Source organism: Nerophis lumbriciformis, linkage group LG08, assembly GCF_033978685.3.
Source record: "Nerophis lumbriciformis linkage group LG08, RoL_Nlum_v2.1, whole genome shotgun sequence".
NCBI classification, from domain to species: Eukaryota; Metazoa; Chordata; class Actinopteri; order Syngnathiformes; family Syngnathidae; genus Nerophis; species Nerophis lumbriciformis.
Window position 1 is genome coordinate 40,853,513 of NC_084555.2, and position 18,397 is coordinate 40,871,909.

The 18,397-nt window shown below is 40.3% G+C and overlaps 1 protein-coding gene across 3 annotated transcripts in view; it reads right to left on the reverse strand.

The window, feature by feature from the left end:
* Positions 1-1,227: 1,227 nt before the first annotated feature.
* Positions 1,228-18,397, reverse strand: part of LOC133611803 (zinc finger protein DPF3-like) — an 81,885-nt gene continuing 64,715 nt past the window's right edge. The window contains exons 4-11 of one of the 3 annotated variants that reach the window (XM_061968938.2): positions 16,251-16,375; positions 13,833-13,928; positions 13,665-13,725; positions 13,051-13,095; positions 12,827-12,958; positions 11,118-11,231; positions 5,705-6,371; positions 1,228-2,042 (exon numbers count right to left, since the gene is read on the reverse strand). In XM_061968938.2, coding sequence (XP_061824922.1) covers positions 6,211-6,371; positions 11,118-11,231; positions 12,827-12,958; positions 13,051-13,095; positions 13,665-13,725; positions 13,833-13,928; positions 16,251-16,375 — 734 coding nt within the window. In that variant the 3' untranslated portion in view covers positions 1,228-2,042; positions 5,705-6,210. Of the gene's footprint in view, positions 2,043-5,704; positions 6,372-9,240; positions 10,096-11,117; positions 11,232-12,826; positions 12,959-13,050; positions 13,096-13,664; positions 13,726-13,832; positions 13,929-16,250; positions 16,376-18,397 lie in introns of those variants that run through there. The other 2 variants (XM_061968940.2, XM_061968939.2) reach the window with 2 other exon arrangements.

The window sequence follows — 18,397 nt, forward strand, 5'->3', positions numbered from 1 at the left end:
GTAGTGATACAAAATAAGAAGAAATGCTTTGTACACTTCATGACCGCGTGACAGCAGAAAGTAAGCAGCCAAGAAGAGGAAATTGGTACGTAGATTAATGAATCAGGAGAGAGAATAATATCCACACAGTGCGACAACACTATCAGCTATCTCTTTGAGATGTGAGTATACAGCGACTGGGGGTTAAGTGTCTGGCATTCTGTGGTTTTAGAAGGAACGAGCATTAATGAAAGGATACCTGCTTGCCAAGTAGGGGAAGTTATTTTATCACTTTGTAGGCTGCTACAGATCTAACGTATCTAGCATTATAGATGTATCAATAGCTATCTCTATGTATATACAGTACAGGCCAAACATTTGGAGACACATTCTCATTTTCAAGACGACTGATGGTCCCAACCCCATTGATAAAGCAAGAAATTCCACTAATCAATACTCATAAGGCACACCTGTGAAGTGAAAACCATTTCAGGTGACTACCTCTTGAAGCTCATGGAGAGAATGCCAAGAGTGCGCAAAGCAGCAATCAGAGCAAAGGGTAGCTATTTTGAAGAAACTAGAATATAAAACATGTTTTCAGTTGTTTCACCTTTTTTTTGTTAAGTACATAACTCCACATAGTTTTGATGCCTTCAATGACAATCTACAATGTAAATAGTCAAGAAAACACTTTGAATGAGAAGGTGTGTCCAAACTTTTGGCATATATATATAGAGAGAGAGAGAGAGAGAGAGAGAGAGAGAGAGAGAGAGAGAGAGAGAGAGAGAGAGAGAGAGAGAGAGAGAGAGAGAGAGAGAGAGAGAGAGAGAGAGAGAGAGAGAGAGAGAGAGAGAGAGAGAGAGAGAGAGAGAGAGAGTGAGAGAGAGAAGCAGAGAGAGAGAGAGAGAGAGAGAGAGAGAGAGAGAGAGAGAGAGATATATTAAATATATATATACCTGTCCTTATATATAATATATATATACTAAATTACACAAAACTGCATACTGAGGAGCCTTTTATACATATTAAATATGATAAATTGATATATAATATAAAATATATTAATATACAATATAATAATTAAATAGATTTTTGGTCGAATCATAATGGAATTGTGGTGCCCAAAGATTCCCACTTCTACAAAAATGCAGCACTTGGCTAACAGCAGAGACACTATTGATTCGGTCAAGTAGTTTGCGGTCCAAAGAAGTCCAACAAGACAACTTATCAACAAAGTAAATCAAGAAATTTAGTCATACATCCATCCCTAATTTAATACCTTCAACATCAAATGTTAAAAATGATATTATTCGGCGGCCTTATAACACACAAACACACAATGCCAAACACGTCCAGAAAATAATTAAACTGGTAACTGAGGTGGTGGTAATGGTGGCGGTTCATCACAGCGTTGGTGTATGTCTTCATTGTCGCTCCTTGCCAATACAATCTCAGCGTTCTGCCGTGCACGAACAATCAACAAAAGATGCCTGAGCGTAGGACAGAGGTGCCACTCTGCTTCCAACTATCCACACAGCTTGAAAATGGCCCTAGAAATAATACAAGTAGAGCAAGAAGCAGAGGGATGCGTCCCAGTCAGTAGTTGAGGTGTGCAAGAATGAGTGGTGGAGTAGAACACCAACTCTGTGGCAGGGGGGACGGGGGGGCTATGGCTGTCAGAGCTGGTTTGCGGTGCAGAGCGGCAGGCTGGCACAGTGATGAGAGTAATGACGTCTTAGTGTCACATTGGATCACGCGCGCACGCACGCACACGCAGTCACAGAGCAGGAGTGAAAGAGAAAGCGGGAGGGGGTGAGGGGCCCCAAACCGGCCCGTTAGTGTTCCCATAGTTCTGCCGTGGACGCCATGAACCTGCTGCTCCAAGAGGTGAGTTCACATCATCACAAAAGCTTGGTTGAAGTCACATGGTCCATGAGAGCGGCGGATGTTGGTTTGTCCGCGTCTTGTCAGTTACATTTAGGACCAAAAGCGGAGGGAGGGTGAAGCTTGTTAGTTTGGGAAGGTTAAATCTTCTTCGTCACTGCTCTTCATCTCCTGTGCTCCTAAAACACACAACAAAACAAAACTTGAATTTTTTTAATAGCAATACTTTCTTGGATACACACAATTTGTAGTAGGAAGAACACAAAACTTCACGTGAACAAAGGAGGACAATTAGGCCACACTGAGAAGAATAAAAAATGTTCATTTACAAAAACATTCTGAAAATTTGAAAAAGTACCAAGGTCACAATTGTTTGCAAGACAGGAGTTGCAATATAAGAAACAATGTTGGGTGAATTACAGTTGGATTCTCTTGAGAGAAAAGTAGCAGGGCTACCGTACTACAAAAAAAGTAGCTGTTGTAAATAATGTAGACTTCTTTTTTTTTTTTTTAGAAAAGTCCAAATAATACATGAAGAAATTTGGATTAGAAAATGGGATGAACTTGATGATTAAGTCGTAATCGTATTAGAAATGTTGGTATAGCATAGTGCTTGGAGAAAAATCGCAACATTACGAGAAAAAAGTCCTAATTCTAAAAAAAAGTTGTAATACAAGAAAAAAGTTGCAATGACATATGAGAAAATATATATACTGTATGGAAATAAGGTGATACCTCGGCTTACGAGTGCCCCAGCTCACATTTTTGTGTCCCAGCTATAATTGTTAAGCTAGGTTGCAAGCAAAAATTCGGATTTCAACCTTCCCCACCGCCATTTGACATAGCGAATGTCACAGTGAACACCGTAAGAGCCGACCAAAACATCCGGTTAGCTAAAAGCTACAATGACATGCATGTAAAATGCATAAAAATACATGTATTTTTTACAAGAACAGTTGCAATTAAGTTTAAGAAAAAAAGTTGAAATGTTGCAAGAAGTCATTTATTCAATAGAAAAACTACATTCTAATTCTACTAGAATATAGTGCTAATGTTATGACAGTTAAGTTGTATGACTAGAAAAGTCACAAAGTCATGAGAACAGTTGTATTTGTTGATGAACAAAGTTGCAGGTTGAAAGCATAAAATTGTCAGTTTTAAGACAAAGGCACTGATTTGAGAATAAAGTTGTAATATCACAAAAAAGTTGCACTGCTTTCAGTATTTATATATATGTTTTTTACAAAAACGGAACATTACAAGAATAAAGGTAAAATAAACTTATCTTTTTTTTTTTTTTTAATATAAAAAGAATGTTTGATTAACAAAGTTAAAAAAGTATGTTAAAAGAAAAAAAAAAAGGTATTTTGGGGGGAAAAACGGAAGTGAATGTGAAAGCTCCCACATGAACCTAAACGTCTCTAGAGGTGTGGCTATAGATAACCCACGTAAATGAGCTTTTGAGCTGCCAGCTTATCGTTTGTAAGTCCAAATGATCCTAGGAGCTGTTGTCTGGGGCTTCTATGCCCCTGGTAGGGTCTCCCATGACAAACAGGTCCTAGGTGAGGGACTAGACAAAGAGTAGCTCAAAGACTTCTATGAATAGACAACAACAGAAACACAGTTTTCACTGGCCCGGACGTGGGTCACCTGGGCCCCCCTCTGGAGACACACCTGGAGCTCGATGATGAGTGCCGGATCAGCTCCCATGGCACAGCCAATCCAATCGTGACTCCCCCCCTCTAATTGACTCACCACCCATAGGAGGGGGCGTAAAGGTCAGGTGCCTTGTGAGCTGGGCGGCAGTCGAACGCAGGGCCCTTGGCAGTCTGATCCTCCGTTACAGAAACTAGCTCTTGGGACGTCATCTCACTGGGGGGCTGAGCTGGTGCTGAGGTGCAGACGTTCCGGCTGAATCTAGTCGGTCTCACTTTGACACACAGCAAGGGTTCTGGAACCAGTCTTCTCGAGAGGGGCTAGACTCTGTTCCACTTCGGCATTGCCAGCAGTAAGAGGCGACCGGCGGGCGTGGCTATACTTGTTGCCCCGCAGCTCAGAGCCTGCACGTTGGAGTTTAACCCGGTGGACGAGAGGGTAGCTTCCCCCCGCCTCCGGGTGGAGTCCTGATAGGAAGTACTGGAGAGTGCTCCCTTAGGTGATTCCCTTGTTCTACTGGGGGACTTCTACTCTCACATTGGCAACGACAGTGAAACCTGGACGCATAATTGGGAGGGACGGCTGCCCGAATCTAAACCAGAGTGGTGCTTTGTTATTGGACTTTTGTGCTTGTCACAGATTGTCCACAACAAACACCATGGTCAAACATAAGAATGGCTGCAGGTTTAGGTATTTGCTTTTTGCAGATGATGTGGTCTTGCTGGCTTCATCTGGCCAGGATCTTCAGCTCTCCCTGGATCGGTTCGCAGGGGAGTGTGAAGCGACTGGGATGCAAATCTGCACTTCCAGTCCGAGGTTCTTGCCCGGAACGAGTGAGGGAAGAGTGCATTGTGAGATCGACAGATGGATCGGTTCGGCATCTGCAGTGATGCGGACCCTGCATTGGCAAGATCACAGGTACAAGCAGCCGAAATTTGTTTCCTCCGTTAGGTTGCCCTTAGATATAGGGTGAGAAGCTCTGTGATTCGGGAGGAGCTCAGAGTAAAGCCGCTGCTCCTCCACATTGAGAGGAACCAGTTGAGCTGGTTTGGGCATCTGGTCAGGATGCCCCCCAGGCACCTTCCTGGGGAGATGTTTAGGGCACGACCTACCGGTAAGAGGCCACAAGGAAGTCCTATGACACGTTGGAGAGACTATGTCTCCTAACTGGCCTGGGAGCATCTCGAGATTCCCGCGGGAAGAGCTAGACAAAATAGCTGGGGAGAGGGAAATCTGAGCTTCTCTGCTTAGGCTGCTGCCCCCGTGACTCGACCTCAAATAAGCGTAAGAAGATGGATGGATGGATAAAAGAAGCTGGTGTTCTGCGTCATTCCTCTTAAAGAGTTGTTTAGAACACCGTTGTTATATTTGTACTTTTTAGAAGTTACTTGTTTTTTTTATCATGCAAACAATTTTTAGTTAGATCAGAATATTTAAAATATTTAATACATACCGGTACTCTATTGGTGGGAATTATTCTGACATCTAATTTGTAAACCCATAAGGTGGTGCAATATTGGCATCTTTGACTAACAGTGATATCACCATTTTGAAGTTTCTCTCATCTAAAACAACTTTGTGGCACAGTAAAACTATGCACATTTACTGTAAAAAAAAAAATCTATTATAAAATGTATATGAATACAACTAGAATGAAAAGGGACATGTGTTTAATGGTCCCAAAACACAATGAAACAAATCAATGAGCTGAAAATAGCAACTTGGGTAAAAATCATACATCAATCAGGGTTTATAAATCCCAAGTTTTTCTAAATAATTTAAGTTTTTCAAATGTACTACATTAGCGGTGTTTATATTTTTATAGTTGCTTATGCATAGTGCAGTAATGAAGGTATCTATATTATTCACAATGTGATGGGTTGCCTGTTGCTTGTTTTTATTGCGCGGGTTGCTTGCTTCCCTTGGGAAATCTGGCAACACTGATGGTCGGCAATTTACATACATTTTGTACATTTTAAATGTTAAAAGCAATCCCCGTAGGCTATCTGAACAAAAACATCTCAGCTTTGTGGCAAAATTTGTGTAATCATTACAACTGAATTCTTTTTTTTTTTTTTTTTTTACAGTACACTGAGGGACGATAAAAATTAGCTTTAAAGTAAAAGAAGACCACAGGGCCAAACTTTGAATCCCCCTGCTGTAAAGTATAGAAACATTTACTTACCTTCTATTTTAACAACCTCCTCAGGTCCATAAAGAAAAAATATAGAGGCCTTCATCTACAGAGTTTCACGGTAGTTCATTCATTGGTTCCTTCATGTTTAAGTACGAATATAATCCAGAGTTGGAGCTCAACAAGGTCATCGGTTCATTAATATCCAGTAAAGGGTCTGAAGCCACATTCAAACAGCTTCTATGCATCAAAAGGTTCATTTGTTCATATGTATGCTTTCTCCAGTGTTTCTCTTTTGTTCACTACATGAGTGCTCCTTCTGCTCCAAAGAGGGAAAAACTTACATTTTTTTGTAAGTCATTAGTTGACTTCAAAGTTAATAGATATATTTAGATATAAAAGTCCATAAATTAAAGTCCAGTCAATAAAATACCACTTGTTTTTTGTGTGTCCAGAAACCATCACTTTGTGCTTTCTGCAAACACAAGTTGGGGGGAAATGAGGGTGAGCATAGAAGCAGCAGATGAATCCAGATTTCTTTTTTTTTTTTTTTAAGTCTATCTGTGTCGGCTGGATAATCCATTGCTGTTAGCGGTAGGCTCTTCCATGTCGTCGTCCTCAAAGCCATGAAAGGTGGAGGCGTCGCTCTCAGAGGTGGTTGCGAACAGCTCCTCTGCGCCGCCCTGATTCCCGTCCTCCTTGCCCTCTGGGCCGTCAGCTGGCTCGCAGGACAAAGAGGAGTAGAGTTAGTCCAAGAAGAAGAAGCATCATCTGGTATTGCATTCCAATGGAGGTGGAACATTTTCCATGAGGGATTTAGTTGGGGAATTCTGGAACCATTCAAAGTTTTCATGTGACACTTAAAGTACCATCATATCGTATTCCTCATGATTCCCAACAACTGAACACTACAGGGTTTGGCATCAACAGACATGCAAGTAAGTAACTGGATTTGTCTTAAATCTTGACAATTAAGCTGCAAGATGTTCTTTCAAACCAATTCCTTTGTTATAAACTAAAACATATTTAATTTGTTCCGGTTAATCCCTGCAAATTCCTTGATATTGCCATTGATTCATGTCATGGCATTGTATATTCGCTTGGAAAGTTCCCAACACTGTTCCCTGACAAGGGAAGGACAAAACAATCAATTGATTGTTTGGAATTTGTTGAATTTTATGAAATGATTAGGGATGTACGATGTAACAATAAACGGTATAAATGGTAGCTGCGGTCCAACTCCTGACGGTTAGTATTACCATTTTAAATTACAAACCCCGTTTCCATATGAGTTGGGAAATTGTGTTAGATGTAAATATAAACGGAATACAATGATTTGCAAATCATTTTCAACCCATATTCTTCAATATGCTACAAAGACAACATATTTGATGTTCAAACTGATAAACATTTTTTATTTTGCAAAAAATCATTAACTTTAGAATTTAATGCCAGCAACACGTGACAAAGAAGTTGGAAAAGGTGGCAATAAATACTGATAAAGTTGAGGAATGCTCATCAAACACTTATTTGGAACATCCCACAGGTGAACAGGCAAATTGGGAACAGGTGGGTGCCATGATTGGGTATAAAAGTAGATTCCATGAAATGCTCAGTCATTCACAAACAAGGATGGGGCGAGGGTCACCACTTTGTCAACAAATGCGTAAGAAAATTGTTGAACAGTTTAAGAAAAACCTTTCTCAACCAGCTATTGCAAGGAATTTAGGGATTTCATCATCTACGGTCTGTAATATCATCAAAGGGTTCAGAGAATCTGGAGAAATCACTGCACGTAAGCAGCTAAGCCCGTGACCTTTGATTCCTTAGGCTGTACTGCATCAACAAGCGACATCAGTGTGTAAAGGATATCACCACATGGGCTCAGGAACACTTCAGAAACCCACTGTCAGTAACTACAGTTGGTCGCTACATCTGTAAGTGCAAGTTAAGACTTTCTTATGCAAGGCGAAAACCGTTTATCAACAACACCCAGAAACGCTGTCGGCTTTGTTGGGCCTGAGCTCATCCAAGATGGACTGATACAAAGTGGAAAAGTGTTCTGTGGTCTGACGAGTCCACATTTCAAATTGTTTTTGGAAACTGTGGACGTCGTGTCCTCTGGACCAAAGAAGAAAAGAACCATCCGGATTGTTATAGGCGCAAAGTTGAAAAGCCAGCATCTGTGATGGTATGGGGGTGTATTAGTGCCCAAGACATGGGTAACTTACACATCTGTGAAGGCGCCATTAATGCTGAAAGGTACATACAGGTTTTGGAGCAACATATGTTGCCATCCGAGCGACGTTACCATGGACGCCCCTGCTTATTTCAGCAAGACAATGCCAAGCCATGTGTTACATCAACGTGGCTTCATAGTAAAAGAGTGCGGGTACTACACTGGGCTGCCTGTAGTCCAGACCTGTCTCCCATTGAAAATGTTTGGCGCATTATGAAGCCTAAAATACCACAACGGAGACCCCCGGACTGTTGAACAACTTAAGCTGTACATCAAGCAAGAATGGGAAAGAATTCCACCTGAGAAGCTTAAAAAATGTGTCTCCTCAGTTCCCAAACGTTTACTGAGTGTTGTTGAAAGGAAAGGCCATGTAACACAGTGGTGAACATGCCCTTTCCCAACTACTTTGGCACGTGTTGCAGCCATGAAATTCTAAGTTAATTATTTGCAAAAAAAAAATAAAGTTTATGAGTTTGAACATCAAATATCTTGTCTTTGTAGTGCATTCAATTGAATATGGGTTGAAAAGGATTTGCAAATCATTGTATTCCGTTTATATTTATAGCTAACACAATTTCCCAACTCATATGGAAACGGGGTTAGTACAATGATCAAAAAACGAGATTAATAACTGCACTTTGACAAACTCACGGACTAGCTGGCGCCAGCTCGCAAGCTTAAATGCTAAGATGAAAACAAGGGACACTACTGTCTTTCCCCATTAGGAAACAACATACCCCAACCAATGTACAACATAACTACAATATATAAACACATTACTGTCGGAGCAACTATGCCAGTCCTTCTCAAACAGTGGGGCGGGGCCTCCTGGCGGGGGCGTTGTGCGGTACCAGTATGTGACCTTGGGGAACATGCTTTTTTTGCCGTACCAGAATATGATGAAGCGTATGTAGCACTTTGCTTCACTGTAATCACAGTGGGAGACAAGGAAAGACCGGTGTGTTGTTTCTTTTAATGGTAATACGCTTACAATGTTATGCAGAAGTATAGTTATAACAATTTTATAGCCAAATATACTATTTATAGTCACGGTGGAGAGTGGGGGGAGATATTTTCTTCTTCCAGGGGGGGCGTAACAGAAACTAATTGAGAAGCACTAAACTAAGCTATTCAGTTGAGCACGTTGAACATACAGGGTGTGCTGTCTTAAAGAAGGTGATCGTTCTTTCGACAATAGGAAAAGAGACCGAGGTGCTTTTAAGCACACCAAAGAAAAAAAGAAAACAACGCTCGGCAAAAATAATTAATACCGATAATAGATTTTATTTGTTACACACTTTTCATTTAAATACATCTTAAAATACTACAGTACAAACTAATATTTAAAACAAATGTTCAGCCATTAAAATAGATCAAATACTAAAAATAAAAAACTATCAGTGAAGCATACGAAACACAAAACTTGGAAAATAGTGTTTTCTACTCATTTTAGTTACTTAAAAAAGATTTGTGTGTGTGTGTAAGTACTTTTTGAGCACATTCAACTATGGTAATAATAATAACAGTGGTAAATTTGGTCACAATAACCGTGATATTACATTTTTATATCGTTACATCCTTAGAACTGATTAATCATGTCTGGAAGCAATAGAGGCAAAATGGAGTGCACTACCTGGCTACAACCTGCAGAGGCACTGTTGAAGCAGTCTCAACTATCTTGCAGTCTCAACATCAACAACAACAGTAATCGTTTTTATAGTTGTAAATGTACTAGGGGTGTATGCTCAGCTCACAAATGACACAAGATATTGGTTTAAGAAAACGAAACAATACGACATTTTAAGATTACTTTCAAGTAAACTGCGGTAAAAAAATCTGACTGGACAAACAGACTTTTTATTGAACTGAGTCACAAAACAATGCAGGTGCATTTCGAAATGTTATATGGCTTTGCATGCATGACCTAAGCTTGAGCTTTTGATTTCCACAATTTGAAACTTAAACTTTAAAGTTAAATTAAAATAAATTAAATAAGCTCCAAGTAACGAGTCAGCATATCCAAAGCGCTGTTCCATCACGTCTTGGCGTCCGTGATTGATTTGCATGATGGCATAAACACCACGGCAGGAAGGCGGCCATGCGCAGTGTTGCCAACTCCTCAGCAAGGAAAGTAGCTATTGGCTGTCCTAAAAGTCGCTAGATGACGCCATCGCCTCATTTGCATAATTTATTGCAATGGACGCTGTAGGAGAGATAAAAGATATAGAAAAATGGTAAGTATGATTATAACTGCAAATTAACTTTCTTGAATTATTATTTTGATTCTTAGTTGTTAAATTATTTTATTATGCAATGTTAAATGTTTAAGTATCACATTTGATCAATAGAATGGAGGGTTGTGATATTCACTGACAAACCAAATCTAATGGCTGGCTAATTAACATGAATGATGGAATTAGGAAGTTCCAGTGATTTATATTAACTTGACATAACAGTAAATAAATATTTACATTTAAATCTCTCTTTGTAAACCAAGGCAGAAAAAGTAGCTGCTTTGCACATGCACATTTTATTTTCAGTCTGGAAGTGTGTGCATCTCCTCTCTGCACTGACTGTTCACCTTTTGTCACAGGGAGACACACACACATACAAGGTGAGCAAGTGACTAAGGCTGTTATAAGTAGGCAAATCAAATTCAGCGATGTATGACTGTGAATGGTAAAGAAACATTTACATTTAAAATTCCAATCGAACCTTCCGGCTAGGAACTCGAAAATTGCTCGCGGATGACGGTGACTGGTGCGTGCAGGGGCGCCGCTAGGGATATTGGGCCCCATGAAAATAATCTTTACAGGGCCCCCAACACAGTGTCATTAATTTTTCTGTATTATAATTTCATCATCATTAGGGGCCTCTCTGGGCCCCCCTCCATCATGGGCCCCTAGAATCAGTCTCCTTTACCCCCCCTTTTCGGCGCCCCTGGGTGCGTGCTTTCACTTCATAGTCTCCAAGACACAAAAAAGTCTGCAATATCACCGGAAAAAGTCACTAGATTTATCGCTAGTAGCTGTTTACAAAAAAATGTTGCCAAGAGGTAAGAGAAAGTCGCCAGATTTAGCAACAAAGTTGCAAGTTGGCAACACTGGCAATGCGGGGAGTGTTTTTAGTGTGTGCTGTGTTCCACAATGTGCATTGCCAGTCATGGCGGCGATCCTGTGGTTTGGTCGCTTTTTCGGAAAATTTGCAACCTCAATTTGAACTCACCTTTGCATTGGCAGGTTGTGCAGGGGGACCCAGATTTCATGAGTTTCTTGTTAGAGTTGTGACATTTTTCACAGTAGCTGTTGGTAATCATGGTCCCGACTGGAGCCTTTGGGCCTAAGAGGGACATTAAAACACCACATTCAAAGAATAATCATTCATCTTTGTACCCGTTTTATTTACAGTACTTGCACAACATGGTCTCATTGTACATTACAATGACCACAAATTCAACAGACTGCTGTTGGAGTTGGCAGGTCATTAGCAGGGTATGCCAATAATATTAGTCTAGTTGCAACACCAGAGGATAGGCAAATGGAACGTCTCGGTCACCAGGTAGTCATCATCTCTAAGGCTGAAACGACGCGTCGACGTAGTCGACGTCACCGATTACGTAAATACGTCGACGCCGTTTTTGTGCGTCGACGCGTCGCATACCTTATTTCCTTGAATAGCCTCAGGGGCGCTAATTAATTTAAAACCTCTTCTCACTCCTGCGCTTACCAAAAGGCATGGGGTAAATTTAGGCCTGCGCTTATAAATTTGAGTGATGTAAGGATACCATCATGAAAAGCACATTTAATAAAAAAAACGTTATTATGGTCTTACCTTTACTTATAAATGAGTATTCTGATCAAAAGCATCGATAACTTGTTTATAGAAGTCTTCCTTATCTTTCTTCAGTTTTAAAAGTCTCTCTGTCTCGATGGAGATATTCCTTTAATTGTTACCTCCTGCTTCGATTGAAAGTCCAGTTTAGAAAACTGTTTTATTTTAGATATGTAATCCTCCATGTTAAAAGTGCAAGCAAACGATCGCTGCTCACTCTTGTTGCTTGTTGTCTTCTTCTGCAGCACCGGTCTTCTGCAGTACCGGTAGTCGCAAGAAGGATCACTAGCGCCCTCTACCACCAGGAGGCGGGAGTCATTTAATGACTCATATTTGACACACGCAGCTACGGTATATTAATAAAACATAGCTGCTTACTGTTCTTTTTAGCATATTCAATAGCTTGGACCTTAAATCCTACTGAATAGCTCTTAATCTTCTTCCCTTTATGCGATTTCAAATGATTGAAATCAGCCTCCTCCATTTTGAAAATGATGACTCGTGACGTGACGAGTTTGACCCGGCAGAAGTTCTAGGCATATGCTAATTATTTTGCGAAACGAGTTACACCCGGCGTTAATCCTGAGCCGGCGGTAATGCTAAGCATGCACTAATCATTTTGCGAAACGAGTTTGACCCGGCAGTAATTCTAGGCATGCGAATACTATATACCCGGCGCCAATTCAAGGAAATACGCACTTTTTTGTATTGGATGTTTATCTTTATTTTTGCACATTTTAAAGCAAAATAAGCAATACTTATACTTTTGAAATGCTTATACTATTGCAAAATATTAAGATTAGCACTGGATGTTTACTTTTATACTTGCACATTAAAAAGCAAATAAGCTACTTTTAATTTTGTTAAAACTGGCCTACATTTATTTTTTCATCTTCATTTTAAATAAAAAAAATAATCGGTAAAAGGAAAAATAATCTATGGATTAATCGAAAAAAAAAAAAATCTATAGATTAACCGATTAATAAAAAAAAAAATATCTATAGATTAATCGATAGAAAAATAATCGTTAGCTGCAGCCTTAATCATCTCCTAATGGGACTTTGAAAGAAAAGCAAGTGGCTAGTAAGCAACAGTTTTCTTACGTTTTTGCCGGTCAGTAGGCTGTAAAGAGGATGCTACAGAGCTCTTCTCCCCGGTCCTGTCCTCCTCCGCTAGGTGAGGATGAGTATAGTGGTAACTTAGTCCCGCACGGCTCTTGTAGCGCTTTGCATAGACTGCAAACACACAGAAAAAAACATTTCATCCAAACAGATATTTCCTTACAGCATCTCTCCAAATGCAAAACGCCATTCCAATAGTAAAGTACCTGAAGTTGAAGACTTGTTGTTGGTGTTCCTTTGTTTGTATCGGTCTGGAAAACAAGACTGCATCAGTCAAAAGTGAGATGTGAAATCGCCACATGCTGCATTTTTCACATGCAACTTAAACTAGAGTAGTGAACATCAATATCATACATTTTATATGCAATATTACAAGAGTTGGCTAATTACAGCAATGTCTATAAAAAGCCACTGGGTGACTCTGCAGAATACTTCCTGTTCTCTCATCATTCTGTATCCGCCAGTTGTCTTTAAAGGGTGAGTAGTTTTACTTTATCTTACTTTTAATATATAGTGGTTACCTTATCTTTACACTTGTATGACTCTTGAGAATGTTAATATGTTACTTAAAACAGTGCCTTTCTGGTTATTAACAGTGTTCTGATCTCCGCAGTTTTAGCCTGAAATTGTTTAATTAAATTTATTCACAGATTTCACATAAATGTTTGTTTAACTTGGACGTCAACCAGCTACTATAAAACTACTACAAATAAATATAAAGAATTGATGACATATGGACATGATCTAGGATTAACTAGGACAGTAGATTTCGCATTGTAATGATCAGGATGTGATTGTGCTCTCATGCATGTCTACTTACTGTCACAGACATATGGCTTGTCATCATCTAGATCTGCCTTCCTGCGACCTGAACCGCGACCCTGAGGAGAAATAAGATATCGCTAAAAACTATTTGCCAACCAGAGTGGAGAAGAAAGATTCAATTAAAGTCATCTACATAGTAACTGATGGTCAGGTGGTTACTTACTCTTCCCTTGCCCCGGTGTCGCTTTTTGGGAGTGTCCACCTCAAAGTCATCATCATCGTTGAAAGCATCTTCTGCTGCATCTGCTTCTAGAACCCTCTGCCATGGAAATAAGAATTGTAGACAGTTTGGACATATAAGAAGCATCTTTCTGTCGCACTTTAAGTTGTCATTTATCTACCTATTTGTACCTGATAATACAAACCTCTCTCTCTGTAAAACAGATGTGCATGTAGAGTACAGTGCAAATGTCATTAGATTTGTTGTTACAACCATTATACAAAGACCATACATAACTGGAATGTCATTCAGTTGAGGAAAGACCTCCATCAAGACCAAACGGTTGATAAATTGTGGAGCGTCGTAGTTTAGTATGTTTGTTAATTAGGAAGTTACTTTCTATTTCGTAGAGAATGATGAGAAGACAGACATTGCTTACTGCCCCATTTCCACTGCAAGGTTGATCTATTTTTCCTTTGGCGAAGAAGGGTATTAAAAGGAACTATTCAATACTGGAAAATATTTGTCATTGTAAAATTTGAGGATACATGAAATTATTAAAACATGCTAATATGAGTTTACCATGCTGGAGGCTGCAATATTATACTCCACAGTCTCAATTTTGCTGCTGCAGGTCTGTTTTGTTGCTGCCCTCGGGTCCCCCATTGGACAAATGTGTGTCATATAGAAGGAAGCACAGAACACCTTCTCAAGGTCTGTTGTTGTTTGTTAGCATGTCTCCTTTCCACTGATACGTTCAATGGGTCATTGTGTTTGTGGTTCCCTGTAGTACTATTTTAAAATGGAAAGCATATTCCTGCTAACTATGGATCCTTGTATTAACTTAAATATACACTGTCTGGGTTATCATACGTTCAAACGTTGCATATTACAAGATAGTTTGTTTGCTTGCGTATCATTCTGCAAAATCGAGTGCCAAAATAAAAAATGTCATGTGCAGGTGAATCAGTCTTTACTTTTAGGGCTGTCAAAGTTAACGCGATAACGAGTTAATGCAACTTGTTTTGCTAGGCACTCATTATATTGACAAGCAACTAATGTGCGCGTGTTGTGTGACCGTCATCCCAAATTGTAGCGGGGAAAACAAAGCGGCGTTGCAGCCGCAAGTGGTAAACACAGAGCAACGCACATTATATGGCAGGATTAGCACCACGAGACTTGTCGGATCTCCCGACAAGACCAAAACCGTCTGCATCAATGTTGTTGAGCTGAGTCATCACCGGAGCAAACCGTGTGCCAAATACCGACAGCAGCTAGCTGCCTGTCGATGCAGAGAACTCTCCCTTCCCTGACAGAAGAATGCCCACAACAACTACAACCAACAAACTTTACACAGCAATTGCCAAATGGGTGTCAACAGCCCCAATTCTGCCACCGATCAATATTGTTAAGTAAAAGTAGCGGCCCTAAACAGTTGTATGGTCCGATTGTCATGAAGACACCCACCCAGGCGATTTTTTAAATTGTCCTTTTATAGTACGTTTGTTTTTAAAGTGAGCCTGTGTCATAAGTGGTATGCATGTTTGAGAGAGTATGTTTGTTTGTGTGAAAGACAGTGTGAGTGTGTCTGTCCTTTTTGCGTTGAGCTGTTTAAAAAAGCATAATGTTAAATAAACATTTGCATAAAGCAAACAAATTGTCCAGTCCCATGTCAAAAGCATTAAAACATGAACATGTTCTGTCTAAAAGGTACACTGTCATAGATGAAAAACATCTATCAATCCATTAGTCCATCCATCCATCTATCTATTTTCTACCGCTTAGTCCCTTCGGGGTCGCGGGGGGCGCTGGAGCCTATCTCAGATAGTCGCGATTAGTTAATAAGTAAACTATGGTCAAAATGTGAATCAATATTTTAATTGTTTGGCAGGCCTAGTTTAATTTATAGTAAAACTAAAAAATATGCCACTATGAGGTTAAGGAAAGTTGCAAGTGACAGGTTTAAAAACAAGAAGGTGAGCAACTCTATTGAATTCAAGAAAGAACTAAGAAAATTATGAAGGTTGAGTCTGTGTGGCTGACCCATTCCCTTCTTTGTCAACTCGAATCTTCCATGAAGGTAAAATACATGTTAAGTTGTCTTTCACCTTTTTCATTTGTCATTTATGTATATTGAACATTGTATTCTGCATGTATGGCTACATTTATTCTCTATAAAATGTTTTCAGTTAACATTTGAGTCTATTGAACGATTAATTGAATTTACATAATTTTTTTATGGGAAAAAATTATTCGGTTTTTGTATAATTCGTTTTTTTCAAGCACTCACAAAAATCGAGGTAACACTGTCTAAGTGTATAAGCGAAGTGTGGTGCTGACAGTTCTGTAATAGTGATGTTATTGATCAATGAACCAGCTGAGCCATCATAACCAGCACATTAGTATTCAAACTGGACGAACCTGGATCTCCAACAAACTCTCCTCATCGTTCCTGGAGTTCCTCTTGTCTAAACCCTCGCCTCGTAGCAGAGCTTCCAGTGTTGTGCCCTGGGTGGGCAATGTGTCTTTGGACACGAGACCGCTGTCTGTACAAAAAAAAAACGGCAAAGGTTGAAGAAAAATCAAACTGGGTTTGATACACAGTGGTTGCATGCACATAGCTTGACATTTGCAGTGTCAACTATGGGTGTTGTCATCCAGCACTGGCAAAAGACCAGCATCGTTGAACTATGTTAGTAAGAGTTTAATCAGCATGTGTCCGATGTTTATCTACTCTTTTACCCCGCACTTCAGGAAAAAAAAAAGAAAGCAAGCCGTAATTTTCTCCAGCATCTGTTCATTATTGTGCTTGCGTGTTACCCCTGCACTACAATGTCACTGCCACCGTTTTTGCAGTGGTGTGTGACTGAACAAAACACATTTTCATTCAAAGACGTAAAGGCATGGGTCAATGATGCTGCACTGCTTAGGTATTTTTGGTTTGGGGACCCTTGAGGAACGGCGTGAGCACTTTCTACAGATATCGCCTCCAACTAAACAGTGTGTAGGAGGCAGGCAGGTGGAGAATAAATAAAAGCCTCCACAAAGAGTTGGAACTTCGCACATTATTAAGTCTCTCCACCACAGTGGACACACTTCAGCTCCAGCTTTCTATTTATCAAGCCCTCTTACCCACAAGCGAGGCGGCTGCAGCATAGGTGAGAGACAGACACATAACTCTTCTCCAGCATGGCGACAGCCCCTCACCATTGTGTCTGACTTTCAACTCTCCGCGACGAGACGGTCCCACCTCCCCTCCCCTTCCTCACTCCCTTGCTGCTCACCCATGGGAGCTGGTGCACTAAAAATAGAGCCGACAGCAGCCTGCAGCACGGAGCTGATTGTGCATGCAGACCAAGTCACTAGCACACCATCGCTGAGGCAGTCAGCTAGCTAGCAAGCTACAGCAGAACTTTGCTGGCTTTCTTGTGCTAAGCACCTCCGGCCAACTACAGGACGTGCTGAGCATACACGATGACAAGTAAAATCAACATGTGTGCGTGTCGACTCTGCTGGGCTCTCCCTGACAGGGCAAACTGTTGTCCGCGCAAGGAGGGGGAGAGCATGGGGGAGGTGATGGGGTCTCAGTGGAAAACAAAAGGCGACAATGAGATGTGTTTGGGAAACAAAGGCCTGGTTCAGATGCTATCTCTGGAGCTTGTTCCAACTTTCAAAATGTGTTTTTCCAACATACATTGAAGAAATCAGATCTGGTATTCATTGATATTTATACTGTAAAACACACATCGCAATGTCATACCTGATTTCACATTCGATTTGTACATTCATACAGTAAGACTAGTGTGATAATCCTACTGGGGCAGCAATTTAAAGGAGCCCTATTATGCAAAACCAACTTGTTTTACCTGATCCTACCTGCTTATGCTGCTTATGTGTAATTGGGATCTGCATAAGTGCCAAAACATTTAAATCAAACCGTGGTGGCATTGCAGAGATATTTAAAAAGACAATCTTGCCTTTTGTCCTTCCTCCAAACGGTCTGTTTGAAAGTTTGTTCAAGTGTGACTTTTTGAACCAGTATGACCTTTGGCAGATTATCCATATATGGTGGACTTTTACACAAATATCCTTTGGTGAGTCAGCCAATTTAAATGTATGTAAAACCGCTTGTGCTACATCATGTCGACGATGAAACCCAATGAAGGAAAATACTTTTGTTTGCTTTAACCAGCGCAGGTCACTCCACGAACTTTCAGCCTCATCTGAAGCCTCACTTTTGACAAGAACAAGAAAGTTTGATCATATTACGCCTATACCTGCACTGGCTTCCTGTGCACGTAAGATGTGACTTTAAGGTTTTACTACTTACGTATAAAATACTACACGGTCTAGCTCCATTCCAACTTGCTGATTGTATTGTACCATATGTCCCGGCAAGAAATCTGCGTTCAAAGAACTCCGGCTTATTAGTGATTCCCAGAGCCCAAAAAAAGTCTGCGGGCTATAGAGCGTTTTCTATTGGGGCTCCAGTACTCTGGAATGCCCTGCCGGTAACAGTTAGAGATGCTACCTCAGTAGAAGCATTCAAGTTCCATCTTAAAACTCAT